The sequence below is a fragment of the Capricornis sumatraensis genome, chromosome 11 (genome assembly GCF_032405125.1).
Source record: "Capricornis sumatraensis isolate serow.1 chromosome 11, serow.2, whole genome shotgun sequence".
NCBI lineage: Eukaryota > Metazoa > Chordata > Mammalia > Artiodactyla > Bovidae > Capricornis > Capricornis sumatraensis.
Window position 1 is genome coordinate 20,899,394 of NC_091079.1, and position 15,060 is coordinate 20,914,453.

General features: G+C 54.5%; 1 protein-coding gene across 1 annotated transcript; it reads right to left on the minus strand.

Moving 5' to 3' along the window:
• Positions 1-9,320: 9,320 nt before the first annotated feature.
• Positions 9,321-14,686, minus strand: LOC138088413 (cytochrome P450 11B1, mitochondrial). The gene is made up of 9 exons (XM_068983541.1): positions 14,448-14,686; positions 13,919-14,074; positions 12,932-13,131; positions 12,634-12,837; positions 12,211-12,365; positions 10,333-10,499; positions 9,838-9,916; positions 9,565-9,762; positions 9,321-9,434 (listed from the first exon to the last, which is right to left on the minus strand). The coding sequence occupies exons 1-9, from the start codon at positions 14,684-14,686 to the stop codon at positions 9,321-9,323; spliced, it is 1,512 nt and encodes a 503-aa protein (XP_068839642.1).
• Positions 14,687-15,060: the final 374 nt, after the last annotated feature.

Below are 15,060 nucleotides of genomic sequence, written 5' to 3' on the forward strand. Positions count from 1 at the left end.
ATCTAGATTGGTGTTTGGCCAAGAATTTGAACACCATAGCTTAAGTAAATTGACACACAAAATCGCCCATCATTCTGGATATTTCAAAGAAAAGGTCTCCTACGTTATTTGGCCTTTTGTGCCTGGCTTCTTCACTTGGTGTCATATTTCAAGTTTCCTCCATGTTGTAACATGTGTTGTTACCTTGTTTATTTGTGTGTCTAAATAAATTTACTGAGATATTAATTTATATACCATGGGATTCACTCATTTAATGTGCACAGGTCAATAGTTTTTATTATATTCACAGCTATGTCAACCATCACTATAGTCCAATAATGACTTCACCTTGAACTGAACCTCATACCCATTCATGGTTATCTCTTTACACTGCTCAGGCTCACCCCACCCCCAGCACTAGGCAACCACAAGTGTACTTTCTGTCCCCTATTCTGAACATTTTCTGTTAATGGAATCGTATAACCCTGGCTTTTTTAGCTTGCTGCAATGCTTTCCAGCTTCATCCGTGTTGTAGTGTGTTTCAGTACTTCTTTTTCCTTGCTTAATAATATTTCATGTGTCATCATACCTCATTTAGTTTATCTGTTCATCAGCTGATAGACTTTTGGATTGTTTTCACCTTTGGTCATTACAGATAATATTGCTGTCAGCATCTACATAAATATCTTTGGTGTGGAGCTACGTTTTTCCCTCTCCTGGGAAAATGCTTAGTAGTGGAGTTGTGGGTCCTGCCATCACTCTCTAACCATTGGAAGAACTGTCAGGCTGCTCCCAAAGTGGCTTCACCATTTTTGCATCCCCACCAGCGGTGCGTGAGGGCTCTGGTTTCACCGCATCCTCAGCAATACTTGTTATTTTCTGATTTTTTATGAGTCTAGCCCTCCCAGTGGGTGTGCAGTAGCATTTCATTGCGGTTTGATTTGCATTTTGCCGATGGCTCATGAAGTGGCGCATCTTTTCACACGTGTGTTGGTCCTCTGTGAGTGCATCTTCCTTGGAGACATATCCATTCAGATGCTCTGCCCAATTAAAAATTGTTGTCTGTTTATGATTGTGTTTTGAGCATTCTTTTTTAAAAACTTTTTTTTTTTAATTGGAGGTTGATTACTTTACAATATGATGCTGGTTTCTGCCACACATCTACATGAATCAGTAATAGGTATACACATGTCCCATCCCTCTTGAGCCTCTGTCCCATCTCCCATCCCATCCCACCCCTCTAGGTTGTCACAGAGCACTGGGTTGAGCTCCCTGGGTTGAGCTGCCTGTGTCACACAGAAAGGTCCCACTGGCTATCTATTTTACACATAGTAAGGTATATGTTTCCATGCTATTCTCAATTCGTCCCACCCTCTCCTTCCCACACTGTGTCCACAGGTCTGTTCTCTATATCTGAGTCTCCACTGCTGCCCTGCAAATAGGTTCATCAGTACCATCTTTCTAGATTCCATACACATATGTCAACATATAATACTTGTCTTTCTCTTTCTGACTTACTTCACTCTGTACAATAGATTCTAGGTTCATCCAACTCATTAGGACTGACTGAAATGTATCCTTTTTCATAGCTGAGTAATATTCCATTGTATATATGTACCACAATTTCTGTATTCATTCATCTGTTGATGGACATCTAAGTTGCTTCCATGTTCTAGCTATTATAAAAAGTGCTGCAACAAACATTTGGGTGTACGTGTCTCTCAATTATGGTTTTCTCAGGGTATATGCCCAGTAGTGGGATTGTTGGCTCATTCAGTAGTTCTTTTCCTAATTTTTAAAGAAATCTCTATACTGTTCTCCATAGTGGCTGTATCAATTTACATTCCCACCAACAGTGCAAGAGAGTTCCATTTTCTCCACACCCTCTCTAGCATTTTTGTTTGTAGATTTTTTAGTGATGGCTATTTTGACCCTTGTGAGGTTTTTACCTCTTTGTGGTTTTGATTTGCATTTCTCTAATAATGAGTGATTTTGAGCATCTTTTCATGTGCTTGTTGGCCATCTGTATGTCGTCTTTGGAGCAATGTCTATTTAGGTCTCCCACCCATTTGTTTGATTGGGTTGTTTGTTTTCCTTGTATTGAGCTGCATGAGCTACTTGTATATTTTGGAGATTAATCCTTTGTCAATTGTTTTATTTGCAATTACTTTCTCCCATCCTGAGGGCTGTCTTCTGATCTTGCTTATTTTTTCCTTTGCTGTGAAAAACCTTTTAAGTTTAATGAAGTCCCAAAAGTTGTTTACTTTTGTTTCCATTTTCATTGATCTAGGAGGTGAGTGAAAAATGATCTTGCAGTGATGTATATCAAAGTGTATACAGCCTGTTTTCCTCTAAGAGCTTTATGCTTTCTAGCATGAGCATGCTTTATATACTCGGAAAACAAGCATCTAATCAGACATACGATTTGCAAACACTTCCTCCTAGTCTGTGGATTGTCTTTTCACTCTCTTGGACGTGTTCTCTGAAGACTGAACTTTATTAATTTTGATGAAATCCAAATTATCGAGTTTTTCTTTAGGCGCTCATGCCCTTGCTATAATGTTTAAGGATCTTTTGCCAAATCCAGGGTCATGAAGAATAATTTTTATGTATTGTTCTAAGAGTTTTACAGTTTTAACTCTTTTGATTAAATCTCTGGAGCATTTGAGTTGGTTTTTGTATATGGTCTGGGTGAGGTAAAGGCCCAATTTCGTTTTATCCCAAGTGGCTATAAAGTTGTCTAAACAACATTCCTTGAAAAATAAATGCTCCATATTGGAGAGTCTTGGCACCTTTGTAAAAAATCAAGTGACCACAGACATATCATTTCATTTCTGGACTCTCAGTTCAAGTCTCAGTTCAAGTTCTGTCTGTCCTTGTGCCAGTACCATCCAGTCTTGAACAATATAGCTTTGAAGTAAGCTTAGAAATCAACAAACATGAGTCCTTCTACCATGTCGTTTTTTAAAAGAATACACTGGCTATCTAGGTTGCTGCCTTTCCATGTGAATTCTAGAATCAACTTGGCACTTTCTACAAAGAAGCAGCTGGAATTTCATAGAGATTACATCAAATCTAGAGACTGACATGAGGAATATTGTCATCGTAGTATCTATCTCTTCTGATCCATGGATGCAGAATGCTTTAAAACTCTAAATATCTCCTTTCACTTCTTTAATGGCCCTTTGTGGTTTTCTAAGTACAGATCTTCAGCATCTGTTGCTTAACTAATTCCTCCCTGTTTCAGTCTGTTTGACAGTCTTGTAGATGGAATAGGTTTCTTTATCTTGTGTTCAGATTTGTCACCACAAGGGAAGAGAAATGTGATTGATTACTGCCTGTGCAGCCTTGGCGAGTTGCATGACTGAAGGCCCCAGCTGCTCCCATCAAGTGGAGAGCAGCGGGGTTGAAGAGAAGACAGGAGTCAGTGTCTGCAAAGTGCTCAGAGGTGTCTGTGGCACGCAGCACATGCTATTTGTTTATCAGGAAGCAGGTCAGAAGCTATCCTCTGGCTAGGGGAGCCACTGGCATCACGTGCTTTGCAGGAGATGGTGGTGGGGCAAGGCGGGGGCGATGAGAAGCACATTTCTTACTTAGTACTTTGAGTCTCTTGGCTGCACTGGATTCTGAGCTCCATATCAAAGGCAGGTGGGCATCAGGTTGCCGGTCTCTAAAAGGGTGCATTGGTCACCCTCTTGAAACCTACTCCAAGGAGGACAGAGTGGTGGCCACAGGGCTGAGGTCACCAGAGGGTGTCCATATCGCCTCATCTGCCATGCCCTGCCAGTGCCTCAGTGAGGACAGGCACTTCTGCGTCCCAAGATGGGGAGGTCACTTTGTGGGGAACTGTGAGGACACCCTGTCCTTCTCCTGGACCAAGGCCAGTGCCTGGCCTGGACTGTTCTGGAACACCAGGGCCCCTCGTGCTCACCTGGCTCCCTGTGATTAGGGTTCACACCTCCCCCAGTGGAGGGCTGCTGATTCATGAATGTCTTTCCCTCCTGCCACAGAGATCAGCCTGGGTCCTTCTGGAATCTTCCATGGTGACTAGGCAAGCCCCAGCCAGGCACACCACCTCAGCAGAGACCAGGTCAGTCCTGCTCACAGCTGTGTCTTCAACCTGATGGTTTCTGCCATGAGGCATTTTGGTCAGGGTCGCAGGGGCTTGTGTTGGGTGAGGCGTGCTGCCCCGTGTCCTGCGGGCTGTGAGCACTCACTTTCCAGGCAGATCTGGGCTTCAGTGCTGGCTGCTGTCCCAGATCTTAGGGGCAGGAGGCCTGAGGGGTGAGGCCTGAAGGGGAGGATTTGAGGTGATGGCTGTGTGGCAGGTGTTGGAAGGAGGAGGGCCATGAATGTTGTACCCCTGAGCTCCAGACCCGTGATTAGGGCCACCTGGAGCCTCCACCCAGTGTGAGAAGCTGCAGGTGCACCCAAAGGGTTCCAGGGATGGAGGCGCTGAGGCCAGTGGCCACCTCTGTTGCTTGAGACTTTGCTACCAGCGGTCCCTGTGCATCCTCCCAGCACAACGCCCTTGAGCGTGGTATGGGCGGTGTCAGGGCTCTCCTTGTGTGTGCGTGTGGGGTGCTGCCAGCCTTCAACGAGAAGTGTAATCGTGTGGGCAGCATCCTTTCTGCTGGGACATGGGGACCCCGGATGCCTCTCTTTCAGCCGCTGAGGCACAGATGGAATGCTGGACTCAGCCTCTAGATTCACCAAATTGCAGGCCCCTAGCTGGGGCCTAGAGTCCTTCAGCCTGTCTTCCTGGGGACAGCTTCCCCAGGACTGTTCCTCCTCATGCTCCCTGACCTCTGACCCTCCACACACAGGAAGCCTCTCCCCTGCTTGGCACTGTGGGCAAGCCTGGGTGGAGCTCAGGCCCTGTGGTCCCGGGGACGAGGGTTCCAATCCCCTCTGTCTTGTGGAGTAGCCTGAATCCTCGGACAAAGACCCTCATTTTCTGGGCTCCCTTATGCCAATGGACAAGTTGGAATGGCGACAGTGCCTCACTCACAGCTGCGACTGGATGGAACTAATACAAAATACAGAGCAGGTCCCAGGGAAGCGGCCCCGACTGCTAGCAGTTGATGAGTTATTGCCATACTACCAAGACTATGGTGTTGTTTTTCCTTGTCCCTGCAGAGTAAGGAAAATCCAGAGCACCTGAAGGAGTCCCACTGCTTTTCCAAGCTCATACGCTTTTCGCTGCTTTTCCAAGGTCAACACTGAGAGGGAGACTCAGGCACCAGGGTCTTCCCAGCAGTGAAGCATGTGAGTGCAAGGAGGCAGGGCCATACTTGCAGGCATCCAACGTGGTCCAGGAGTACCTGGCCCTGGGGATAAAGGGGGCATGGCACATGCTGAGCATTCAGAGGGGCTGGTTATGAGAGCTGAGGAAGAGTACGCATTACTGCAGGGAGCTGTCTCTGGAATGTCCCAAATATTTCAGTGCTAAGTCCTCAGGGGACAGGGCTCACATCCCTGCCCCTCACAGGACCTGTGCCAAGGGGTCTGCGCACAGGCAGTGCTGACGCCAACGTAGCCATATGATTGTACCAGCTTCTTGTTCACACTCCCACCTCAAATCCCTCATCTCCCTCTTGGGTCCACGTTCCTTCTCTAGAAGCAAGTCCTGGGGAGCTCTTTCAGCGAAGGCCTGCTTTTGTCACTCATGGTTTCTTGGAAAATGTTTCACTTAACTGCTGTTTTTGAATGGACACGGAACAGATTGAAATCCAATATTGATGGCCATTTTCCCAAAACACCTCAAGTATTCTGTTCTATTGTTTTCTGCCATAATAGTGTGGTCATGGCAAATCTATTGGACATTTGTCTTTGATTTCTGGAGGCTTCTTGCTGTTTCTCTTCACTGTTAATGTGCTGCCTAAAATACAGTAGGATATAGGTTTCCACTATGGTTGCATGTCTGTGTGGGGCTGCAGGTGTATCTGGAACAACGTGTGGGCACATCCAGATACTGGTAGAACTCTGTGCCTTGCCTTCTTAGTTGATACCTGGTGAGCATCATCCTATACAACTGCTTGTGTAAGTACCACACTTTTTCATTTCACAGATGGCTAGGGTTCTCATGACGAGACACACAAAAGAGAACAATCCTCCTCTTGAAAGAAAATTGTGTTACGTACGTTTTTGACATTATGAAAAAGATTGACATAAATACCCCTTTCTATAGTAGAGACTCATAGGATATAATCCCACTGAGGTCAAATACCTGTCCTACTCAATAGCATATGGCACAGTGCCTGACACATAAAAAGTCCCAATAAGCACGTGTTAAGTGATCAGTGAAAGGGGATGCTTAGCCATTTGAAACTGGCCCGCAATCCGACTTGTGTCCAGTGTTCTACAAGCACCTAAGACCCCTCCTGAAAGGTAGGCAACTCCTCCTGCAAGAAAGCTGCGGAACACTTTGTGGAGACTTGACAGCTGTGGGATGCTCGGTCATCTCCCAGGGCAGCCACAGACAGAAAGCTTCCAGACACCAGCTGTCTGCTTAAATGAGCCACTGAGGATCCTCGGGATCGAGCAAAGTTCGAGCTAATACTCTGAAAATCCCACCACTCCAGCAACTCTACACAATCCAGAACATGTAGAAAGTGCATTTCTGTGCTTGTAAAAGGGCAGGATGTCTTCGGGACCTGGAAGCAACGCACAACCAGGAGCAGGGAGGAGGGGGCACGGAAGCCAGTACAGTGCCGCCAGGGGAGGCTTGGGGCCAAGCCACTGAGCCTGATGGTCTGCTGGCCCCACTTCCCCACAGGACAAGAGTAAGATTAGAAATCTCAACTGGAACCCCATGGAGAGGCAAGGCTTTTAAAAGAAGGCTGAACTTGAAACACCTGTCAGCTGCATGTATTTTATAATATATTTATTTTTAATCGGAGCATAATTGCTTTCCAGTGTTGTGTTGGCTTCTGCCATACCTCAGCATGAAGCAGCCACAAGTATACATGGTTCCCTCCCTCTTGAGCCTCCTCCCACCCCCTCCCTTCCCTCCCCTCCCCTCTAGGCTGTCACAGAGCCCCACGTGGAGGTGAGACCTTGAAAACACTACACTAACATGGCAAACTGCCCTCAGCACCGTCAGGAGAGCAGCGAGCCTAGCTTTGCAAGGTGGAATGAGGACAAAGCCCCAATTCCCCATTCCCATCTGAGAACCGAGACAAGGCCCTCAAGGGGGTTTAGGCTTGACACTAGTCAGCCCCAGAGGAAACCCAGACTGAGCAGTGAGCACAGAGTGGCTCCAGGACAGCGACAGCCCTGGGCAAGAGATGACACGGCTCCAAACCAGACCCCAGTGGTAGGGAGCACAGAGGGCGCTCCGGTTCCTGGCATCGGGCTTCTTAAAGGCACTACTACTGCTACCCTGAAAGACCCGAAGAGGCGCAAGAATCATGAGGATCACACAGTAGACTCAAGACCGCAATAACCTGGAAGGTTGTCAGAAAGAGCCAGACGGAGCCTCATACTTGAAGACACGGGAAATTCCAAGCCAAATAAAAAAAAAGGGGCCCCTCCATAGACTTGAAAGAGGAAATCTGGAGAAACGGAAATCCAGGAGAGGATCTGGAAAGCAGACAGAAATGCTTAGCTGGAGTTTATCTCCATGATGTCCATGAGCACTACCAAACCAAGGTTCCTTAATGAAGGCCTTAGAGATGGGACGGTCCTCATGGCTTCAGGCAGTACCCATTCCATGGAAGTGCCATGAGACTCTGCCAGATGAGCGAATTCTCTGAGGCTCGGTTTTCTCAAAATGGGAATGAGGGTAGCACGTGCCTCTTAGGGCTGCTGTGAATATCAAGCATCCACATGTGGCAAGCTCCGCAGAATGACACACATTCACTACAAGCAGACTAGGTTTTCATTCCATTCCTGTCCTCACACTTGCTCCACTTATTGCAGAGTAGGGCCACTGAGTGGTGGGAGAAGGATCAGATAGGTTGAGTGCCAGTTGAGCCGGAAAACTGGGCACTTCCCAAAAACCCATCTCACTGTGCCTCAGTGGGCCCAGCGAAATGGTAATTCTACAGAATTCCCAGAAGAACAACTCAGAGCTCAGAGGGAATGAAGACTGGGCTTGTGTGGTGGGCGAGGGCTCCAGCTTGTGCCTGTGTGACCACAGAGTCTGGAACCTCCTCCCTCCTCCATGAATCTCTGGTTCCCTTTCAACAGTCCTGTATGGGGCAGGAGAAGATCACACTGGCGGCCGCAGGCCTCTTTGGTCACCAATGGACTGGAGTGGTGATAGGGTGTGTGGCTCTTGTCCTCCTCCAGGGATCTTGGCACCGAACAGATGACCTGGGGGGCAGTTCACTGGGGGCAGGTAGAGTGGAGAGACCCCACTGCCCCTCATCCTGCCTCTGGGCCCACTTTCTACCTGAGGTGTCACCTGGCCCTAGGTGGGATGGGACAGACTGCCTGCTCCAACGAGGGGATCCCAGTTGGCTCTCAGTGGTTCAAAGCCTCTTCCGGCCTTGAGATCAGGGTGGTCCCTCTGCTGTGGGTCACTGTGAGTCACTGTGAGAAGGTAATGAGCACTTCAGACTGGCTCTACTGAAGGGAGTGCAAGGTGGCCCCACACCCTTCTTCTAGAAGCTTCTCTATGGTTGGCCTGCCTCGTGCCAGAGGGGTTCACCATCCCTCCTGCTCTCAGATGAGTATCATTGACCCTGCTGTCCAGGTTGGCTTTTGGCAGTGTCTCTTCTAGGAAACCTGACTCCCGACCTGCCTGTCCAGGCCTGAGCTGGGCACTTCAGCCACAATCGCAGAGGACCAGCACTGCCAGGGTGAGCCCAAGAGGCTAGGTAGACAGATAACAACCCAGCTTGAAGGCAAGTCCATGCCAGAGCACTGGAGGCAAAGGGGACGGCACTTGAAATGGCAGCCATCAGGACAGAGCATGCCCAAGTTGTCAGCTCTTGCACGGGAGCAGAGTTTAGCACAGGCAGTATAAAGAGTGGACAGGGAGGCAGAGGGTGTGGTCTGAGGACTGTCGCTTGGATGGCCACACGAGGGGCCTGGGGCTAGTGCTGGGGTGACTGGGATCAAAGGCCCTCAGACAGCACCCCTTGCTAGAGAAAGAGCTGGTGGGACAGGGCATGTGCCCAGGACCTGCCACCAAGGTTCATCCCCGGCTCTGCCCTGGTCTTTCTGCACAGGCCGGCAAGCCTGACCCGCGGGGGCTGGTGCTGTTCCCTGAGTGCAAAGTGCTGGCTGCACAGTGGTGTGACTCAAAAGGCAGGGGATAGGAGAAAAGAGGGGTGGCTGGGCTCCGGCAGAGGGGCTTGTAGTGTGAGTGGCCCGACAGTGTTCTGACAGGACTACTGGATGGCCCGGAAGGTGAAGAGGGGGAGGGCAGAGGGCATCAGTATGAAGCGGTAGACCATCTTTATGTCCTCTTGCGCCAGTGTCTCCACCAGGAAGTTCTTCAGCACCTAGGACAGAGGCAGGGTTCCACCTGGCCCAGCCTGCCCTGCCTTCCAAGGCCCTAAGTCTGGGCGCCCCAGGAAGAAGCCAGGGGTCCTCAGCCAGGCTGCCCACCCATGCCCCTTGTGGCCCACTCACATGGTGCAGAAGCAGCAGCATCTCCACTTCGGCCACGCGCCGCCCCAGGCACTGGCGCATGCCAAAGCCAAAGGCCAGGTGCGGGAACCTGCCTCCAGGGCCCTGGCGGTCCAGCCAGCGCTGGGGGTGATAGCTCTCAGGCCTGGCGAACACGGCGGGGTTTCGACCCAGGGAATACAGTAGGACCTTCACCAGCGTCTGCAGGGAGCGGGAAGGGGCCGTAGTCAGCTGGCCGCTGGGTGAAGGTTGTTGGGGCTCCAGGGCCTCACTCACCCCAGCCGGGATGTGGTAGTTCTGCAGCACCAGGTCCGAGCTCACTTGCCGCTCCAAAGTGATACCCACGGGGTAGAGCCTGCACACAGGGGCATCCTGCAGTGTCCTCAGCTCTGGCCATTCCCCGGACACCCTCTGCAGCCTTCCTAGCCCAGTGTACACAGCCTGAGGGCAGCCCCCCCATGGCCCCGGGCCCTCACACGTCACTCCTGGCACTGGGAAGCCCAGATCCTGAGGCGCTCCTTCCTTGCATCTCCCGAGTTAGCCAAAGCTCCCAGGCCAGCGAGGACGTGACTGACGAGGGCCCCGGGACACTGAGGTGGGATCCCGGAGGAAGAAGCACCAGCCTCCCTCCAGGGAGAAGAAGAGGAGGTACAGGGGGACGCACCCCTGGGCACAGGAGCTGTCAGCCCCAGTTGTGATCGTCAAGCCCGGCAAGAGGGCTTGCAGACGCGGGGCCAGGGCCACGGGGCAGTCCAGGTCGACCTCGCCTACCTCAAGGTCTCCTTGAGGGCCGCCCGCAACAAAGGCAGCTCCGTGGTGGCCCTCTGGGGATTTTCTGAGATCCGGGCCTCAGCCACCAGGCTCTCCTGGCGCAGGGCCTGCTGCACCTCCGGGTTCCGAGCCAGCTCAAAGAGAGTCATCAGCAAGGGGAAGGCTGTCTGCAGGGGGCGGAGAGGGTCAGGGCTCAGACCTCGGTATAGGCAGTGCCCTTCCACTCCCGAGCCCCTCCCAGAAAGATGGTGGTCCCCTGGGGCAGGGGACCTACATGCCTGGAGACCACAAAGCCCAGACCTGGAGTCCTGGAGATTCTAAAACCAGCTCGTCAGCTTTCCCTGAATCCCTCAGGGGAGGTGTCCCCAACGTTACTGAGACGCAGGCCTCCTGTGGCCACCTCAGAACCTGAGGCTCCCTTCCTCCCCTGGGTCCAAGAGGGTCTCACTCATGGCATCTACTCAGTGGGGAGAGTTGAGGAGCTGAGGTCCATCTGGGCATCCAGAGGCAGGTTCATTCACAGGGTCCTAACAGGAACTGGCTACCCAGACTCCCAACCATTTCCTCCTCCTGGATCATTTCCATGTGCAAAGAGCAGTGCCCACTATCCAGCTGGAGACCTGGGCAGCTTGCTGCTAAGTCACTTCAGTCGTGTCCGACTCTGTGTGACCCCATAGATGGCAGCCCACCTGGCTCCCCCGTCCCTGGGATTCTCCAGGCAAGAACACTGTAGTGGGTTGCCATTTCCTTCTCCAGTGCATGAAAGTGAAAACTGAAAGGGAAGTCGCTCAGTCGTATCCGACTCTTAGCGACCCCATGGACTGCAGCCTACCAGGCTCCTCCATCCATAGGATTTTCCAAGCAAGAGTACTGGAGTAGGGTGCCAAGGCCTTCTCCGGAGACTGCTGCTAAGTCTCCAAAGACTGGGCAGCTTGGTAACTACTAAATGTCGTCCCCAAGGTAACCTGCCCCTGGCATCCCCTGCCGGGCAGATCCTGCCTCCCCGCGGCTCCCTGAGCTGTAGTCCATGCTGTGCTCTGCCCTGTGGCCCATGAGGGACCGGATGCCTGAACGAGACACTCCCCACACTGGCTTCCTCTAGCCTGGGATACAAGTGTGCAAGGCCCTTCCTGACAGGGTCCCTGACCCGGTGTGCCCTCCTCTGTCCACTTGCCCTGTTCCCTCCACTCAGCCTCATGGCCTTTCCTCACTGCTGGCTCTGGAGGCCTGCTGCCCTCCGGGCCTCCTCTTTGTGTGGTCCCGCCAATTTCAGTGAAAGCCCTCCTCCAGGAAGCCTTCCCAGAGCAGGCACATGCCTGCCCCACCCTCTCTCACCTTATGGCTGCATCACAGGCCTGGCTCAGGGAGTGTCTCCACCACGAGCCTGCGCCTCTGCTCAGGGCCTGGGTGCCTGGCCCTCAGAGATGCTGGCAGAGGGAGGCTCAGTCTAGAGGCAGGATGCTTCAGCTGCACTGCACACCCTGGGCCTGGCCCGGCCCCTGGGCTGGCTTCCCTGCCACCTGCTCTCTCCCACACACGCTGGAGCCTCTTGCTGCTCTTCCCATTAGCCTGTCACCTCCAAAGGATCATCTCTGTCCCTGGAACAGGTCTCTAGTGTGACCCTGCAGCCGGACCTCGGCCCTTCCCCTCCCCCCAGGACCCCAGGGACCTCTGATGATGCAGGTGCCCAGGTCTCCGGGCACTCTACACTCTGTCTGGAGCCTGGTTTCCCATGTGGGTCACCACAGACGCCTTCCCTTTGGGAAGCTGGAGGCATAGATTGGGGAGGGGCGTGAAGGAGACATTTGCTGTGGGTAGAGGCTGCCTGGAGGCAGGAGAGCTCCCTGGTCTATGGGAAGGGCTGGGTGCTGGCCTGACCGTGTCCACACTCCCAGCAGTGAGGTCGATCGTGTTGGCCTTGATGGTATCCAGGGTCATGTCTGCTCGCATCAGCAGCTCTGCCACGATGCCACTGTAGTGCCACGGGTGGCCGAGGGCCAGCTCCTGATAGATTCTCTGGATGGCTCTGTTGGCTGCAGGATGCACAGCGACAGAAGCCCTGGGTCTGGTGCTGGGAAGCGCTGCTCTTTGTCATCCTCCTGCCCTTTACCCTCCACGCCCCCAAGTCTCCACGTCCTGCCCCAGCTCTCAGGCCCACCCAGGCCAGCATCACTGCCGGTGGTGTCTGGGACCATGACGCAGCCACAAGCCCCTCCCGGGACCTCAGTCCTTCCGCGACTGTGGTGAGTGGAGGGGCCCCGGGGGCCCTAGTCACCGCACTGCCCGGGCTCCAGCCCTCACCATACTGGAAGATGTAGTCCCAGGCCTCAAAATGCTCCCTCCACATGCTGCTGCTCGTCCACCGTGACAGGCGCCGGGGCACAAACATGAGCTGCACGGTGGACTTGAACATGGCCTCCAGCGCGTGGATAAAGTTCAGGCTGTCAGGGTTTGGTTGCTGGGTCAGAAGCCCAAGCCGCTCTCCATAAAGGACTAAGGTGCTGGCTGCGGGAGGAGGGGTTCCTGAGCCCCGGGCAGCCCGGGCCTCAGGGCCAGCTCCCCCCACAGCCTGCGGTGCGCCCGCCTCCCCAGCCCACACCTTCGATGGTGTAGCGGAAGACGCTGGGCGTGATGTCCAGGGTCAGACTCCCCCGAGCATTCTGCAGCACCCTCGCCTTCAGGGTCTGGGAGAAGTCCCTGGCCACGCCATCCACCAAGGGCGTGTACTTCTGCAGGGCTGGCAGCGAGAGCACATCTGGGTTCAGCCGCAGTCGGTCCAAACGCCACTGGGGCCCGTTGCTGTGGAGCAGGGAGCAGAGCGTCAGGGTCGGTCAGCAGCGGCCCCGTCCTGCACCCCGCCTTCCTCTCTCCAGAGCGAAGCGGGCCAGACGGGGAGCCGCCTGCTGGTCCTCAGGGGCAGGCTGGCCCCGGTGGGATCATGGCGGCACCTCTTACTTGGGGCAGCGTCGGGTACTTCACCCAGGCCGAGACGGGGGCTTCTGGCTGAGACTGCTGCCGGGGTGTCTGCACATTCGCAGGTCCCCTGCCTGCCATACGCACCTCCCCTCCGGGCCCCCTCTGGGCCTGGAGGCTTCTTCTGAGAGGAAGGAGGCCGAGCCCCTGGGAGCTGGTCCAGCTTGCTCTCACCGTGCCCCAGAGTGGACAAGGCCTCTGCCATGCTGCTGCCCTCCCCGCACAGCTCCTGCCCCTTGTGGCAGAATCCAGTCGGGCCTCTCCTGGTGGTCCCCATACAGGGCCCAGTGCCCACGGGGGGCTGCTGCAGGGCCTGGGGGGCTGGAGGAAGGGAGACAGGCACCCCACCAGCAGGCCCCTCGGAGGCCTCTGCAGACATCACCCTCCCTCCTCCTGACCCGTAGGGAGGGTCCCCACCATGGCCCACCCCTTACCTGGCTCAGGGCACACAGGTTGCCTGGCACATGGGCCCGAGCCAGAGCTGGTGGGTACCCTCTCCCCACCCACCCAGGTGGGCCCAGGGCAGGCTGGCTTTGAGGCCTTCCCCATCCCACATGCTCTCTGTACACAGGCCCCCACCAGCCCCTCCCTCCACACCACCACCGGCCCTCACAGCAAGAACACGCCACACTTGTGCCCGCGAGCCTGTCGGTAGGCCAGCCAGGGCTCCAGGAGCATCCGCTGGGGGTGAAGGCTGTCCGCCTGCTGCAGCCTCTCCACGTCCTCGGGCAGCATCACGAACACCATGTGTCTCCCTCCCACGTCGTACCTGTGGGGCAGAGCTCCGCAGCCTGCTGGGGGGCCGTGTCCTGCCTGGTCCCCGCTCCACAGAGCCAGGCGCTGGCTCAGAGCAGGCGGGCCCTCCCGCGGTCTCACTGAAGCCTCCCCTCCTCTGGGGTCTGCGTTCTGTGCTCCCAGCAGCGAGCCGCCCAGGGCTCCTGCTCACTGAGGGCCCCCGTCTGCGGTGGCCCAGGTGCACACCTGCCTCAAGGAGCCCCCTCCCTGCCCCTTCCCCATGGCCCGGGCGCCCCTGCCAGGATGTGGGCGGTGGGATGTGGCATAGCCCTGGCCCAGTCGGACTCAGCCACCAAGGGGGCAGAACGTGAGGGTGTTCTCACTGAGGTGAGTGGGGAGAGGTTTACCTGAAAATGGGCCCCAGCTCCTGGAAGGTCTGATGTATGTCCAAGTGCATGTTCTCAGAGCCCTGCTCCTTCCAGATCTGCAGCATCCGCATCCACTTGTTGCCAGGACACCGGGGCATGGCTTCGAAGGGCAGCACCGCCTTGGGGGCTGCAGCGGCTCTGGTGCCCAGTGGGCGTGCCCTGTGCAGGGACAGCCAGGGTCCTGCCATCCCCACCCTGGCCTTTGCCCACAGCGCCATCCTGCTGCTCCCCGCCCCCTCAGCCCCTTCCTTTTATCTCACCGGGCCTGCTCTCTCAGGCATTCTGATCACGTCACAGGCCAGACTGGCTCTGGGCCAGACCAGGAAGTCTGGGGCAGCATTCAGGCTGAAGGCCTCCAGCGGGAGGAGGGAGATGGATGGTGCCGAGTCTGGCAGTGACGCAGGCCTCCTGGTGGGTGGTTCTTAGGAACAGGGCAGGATTGAAGCAGGGACCCAAAGGGGCAGCAGTGGGGGGCAAGAGTCCCCCTCCCGCTCCAGCATGGGACAGCCTCAAGATGGATGGGTGCCTTATCTTAGCAAGGGAGGAAAGGAGACCTTGGGTATGTTCGTCTCTCTTCTACAAGGACTAGATC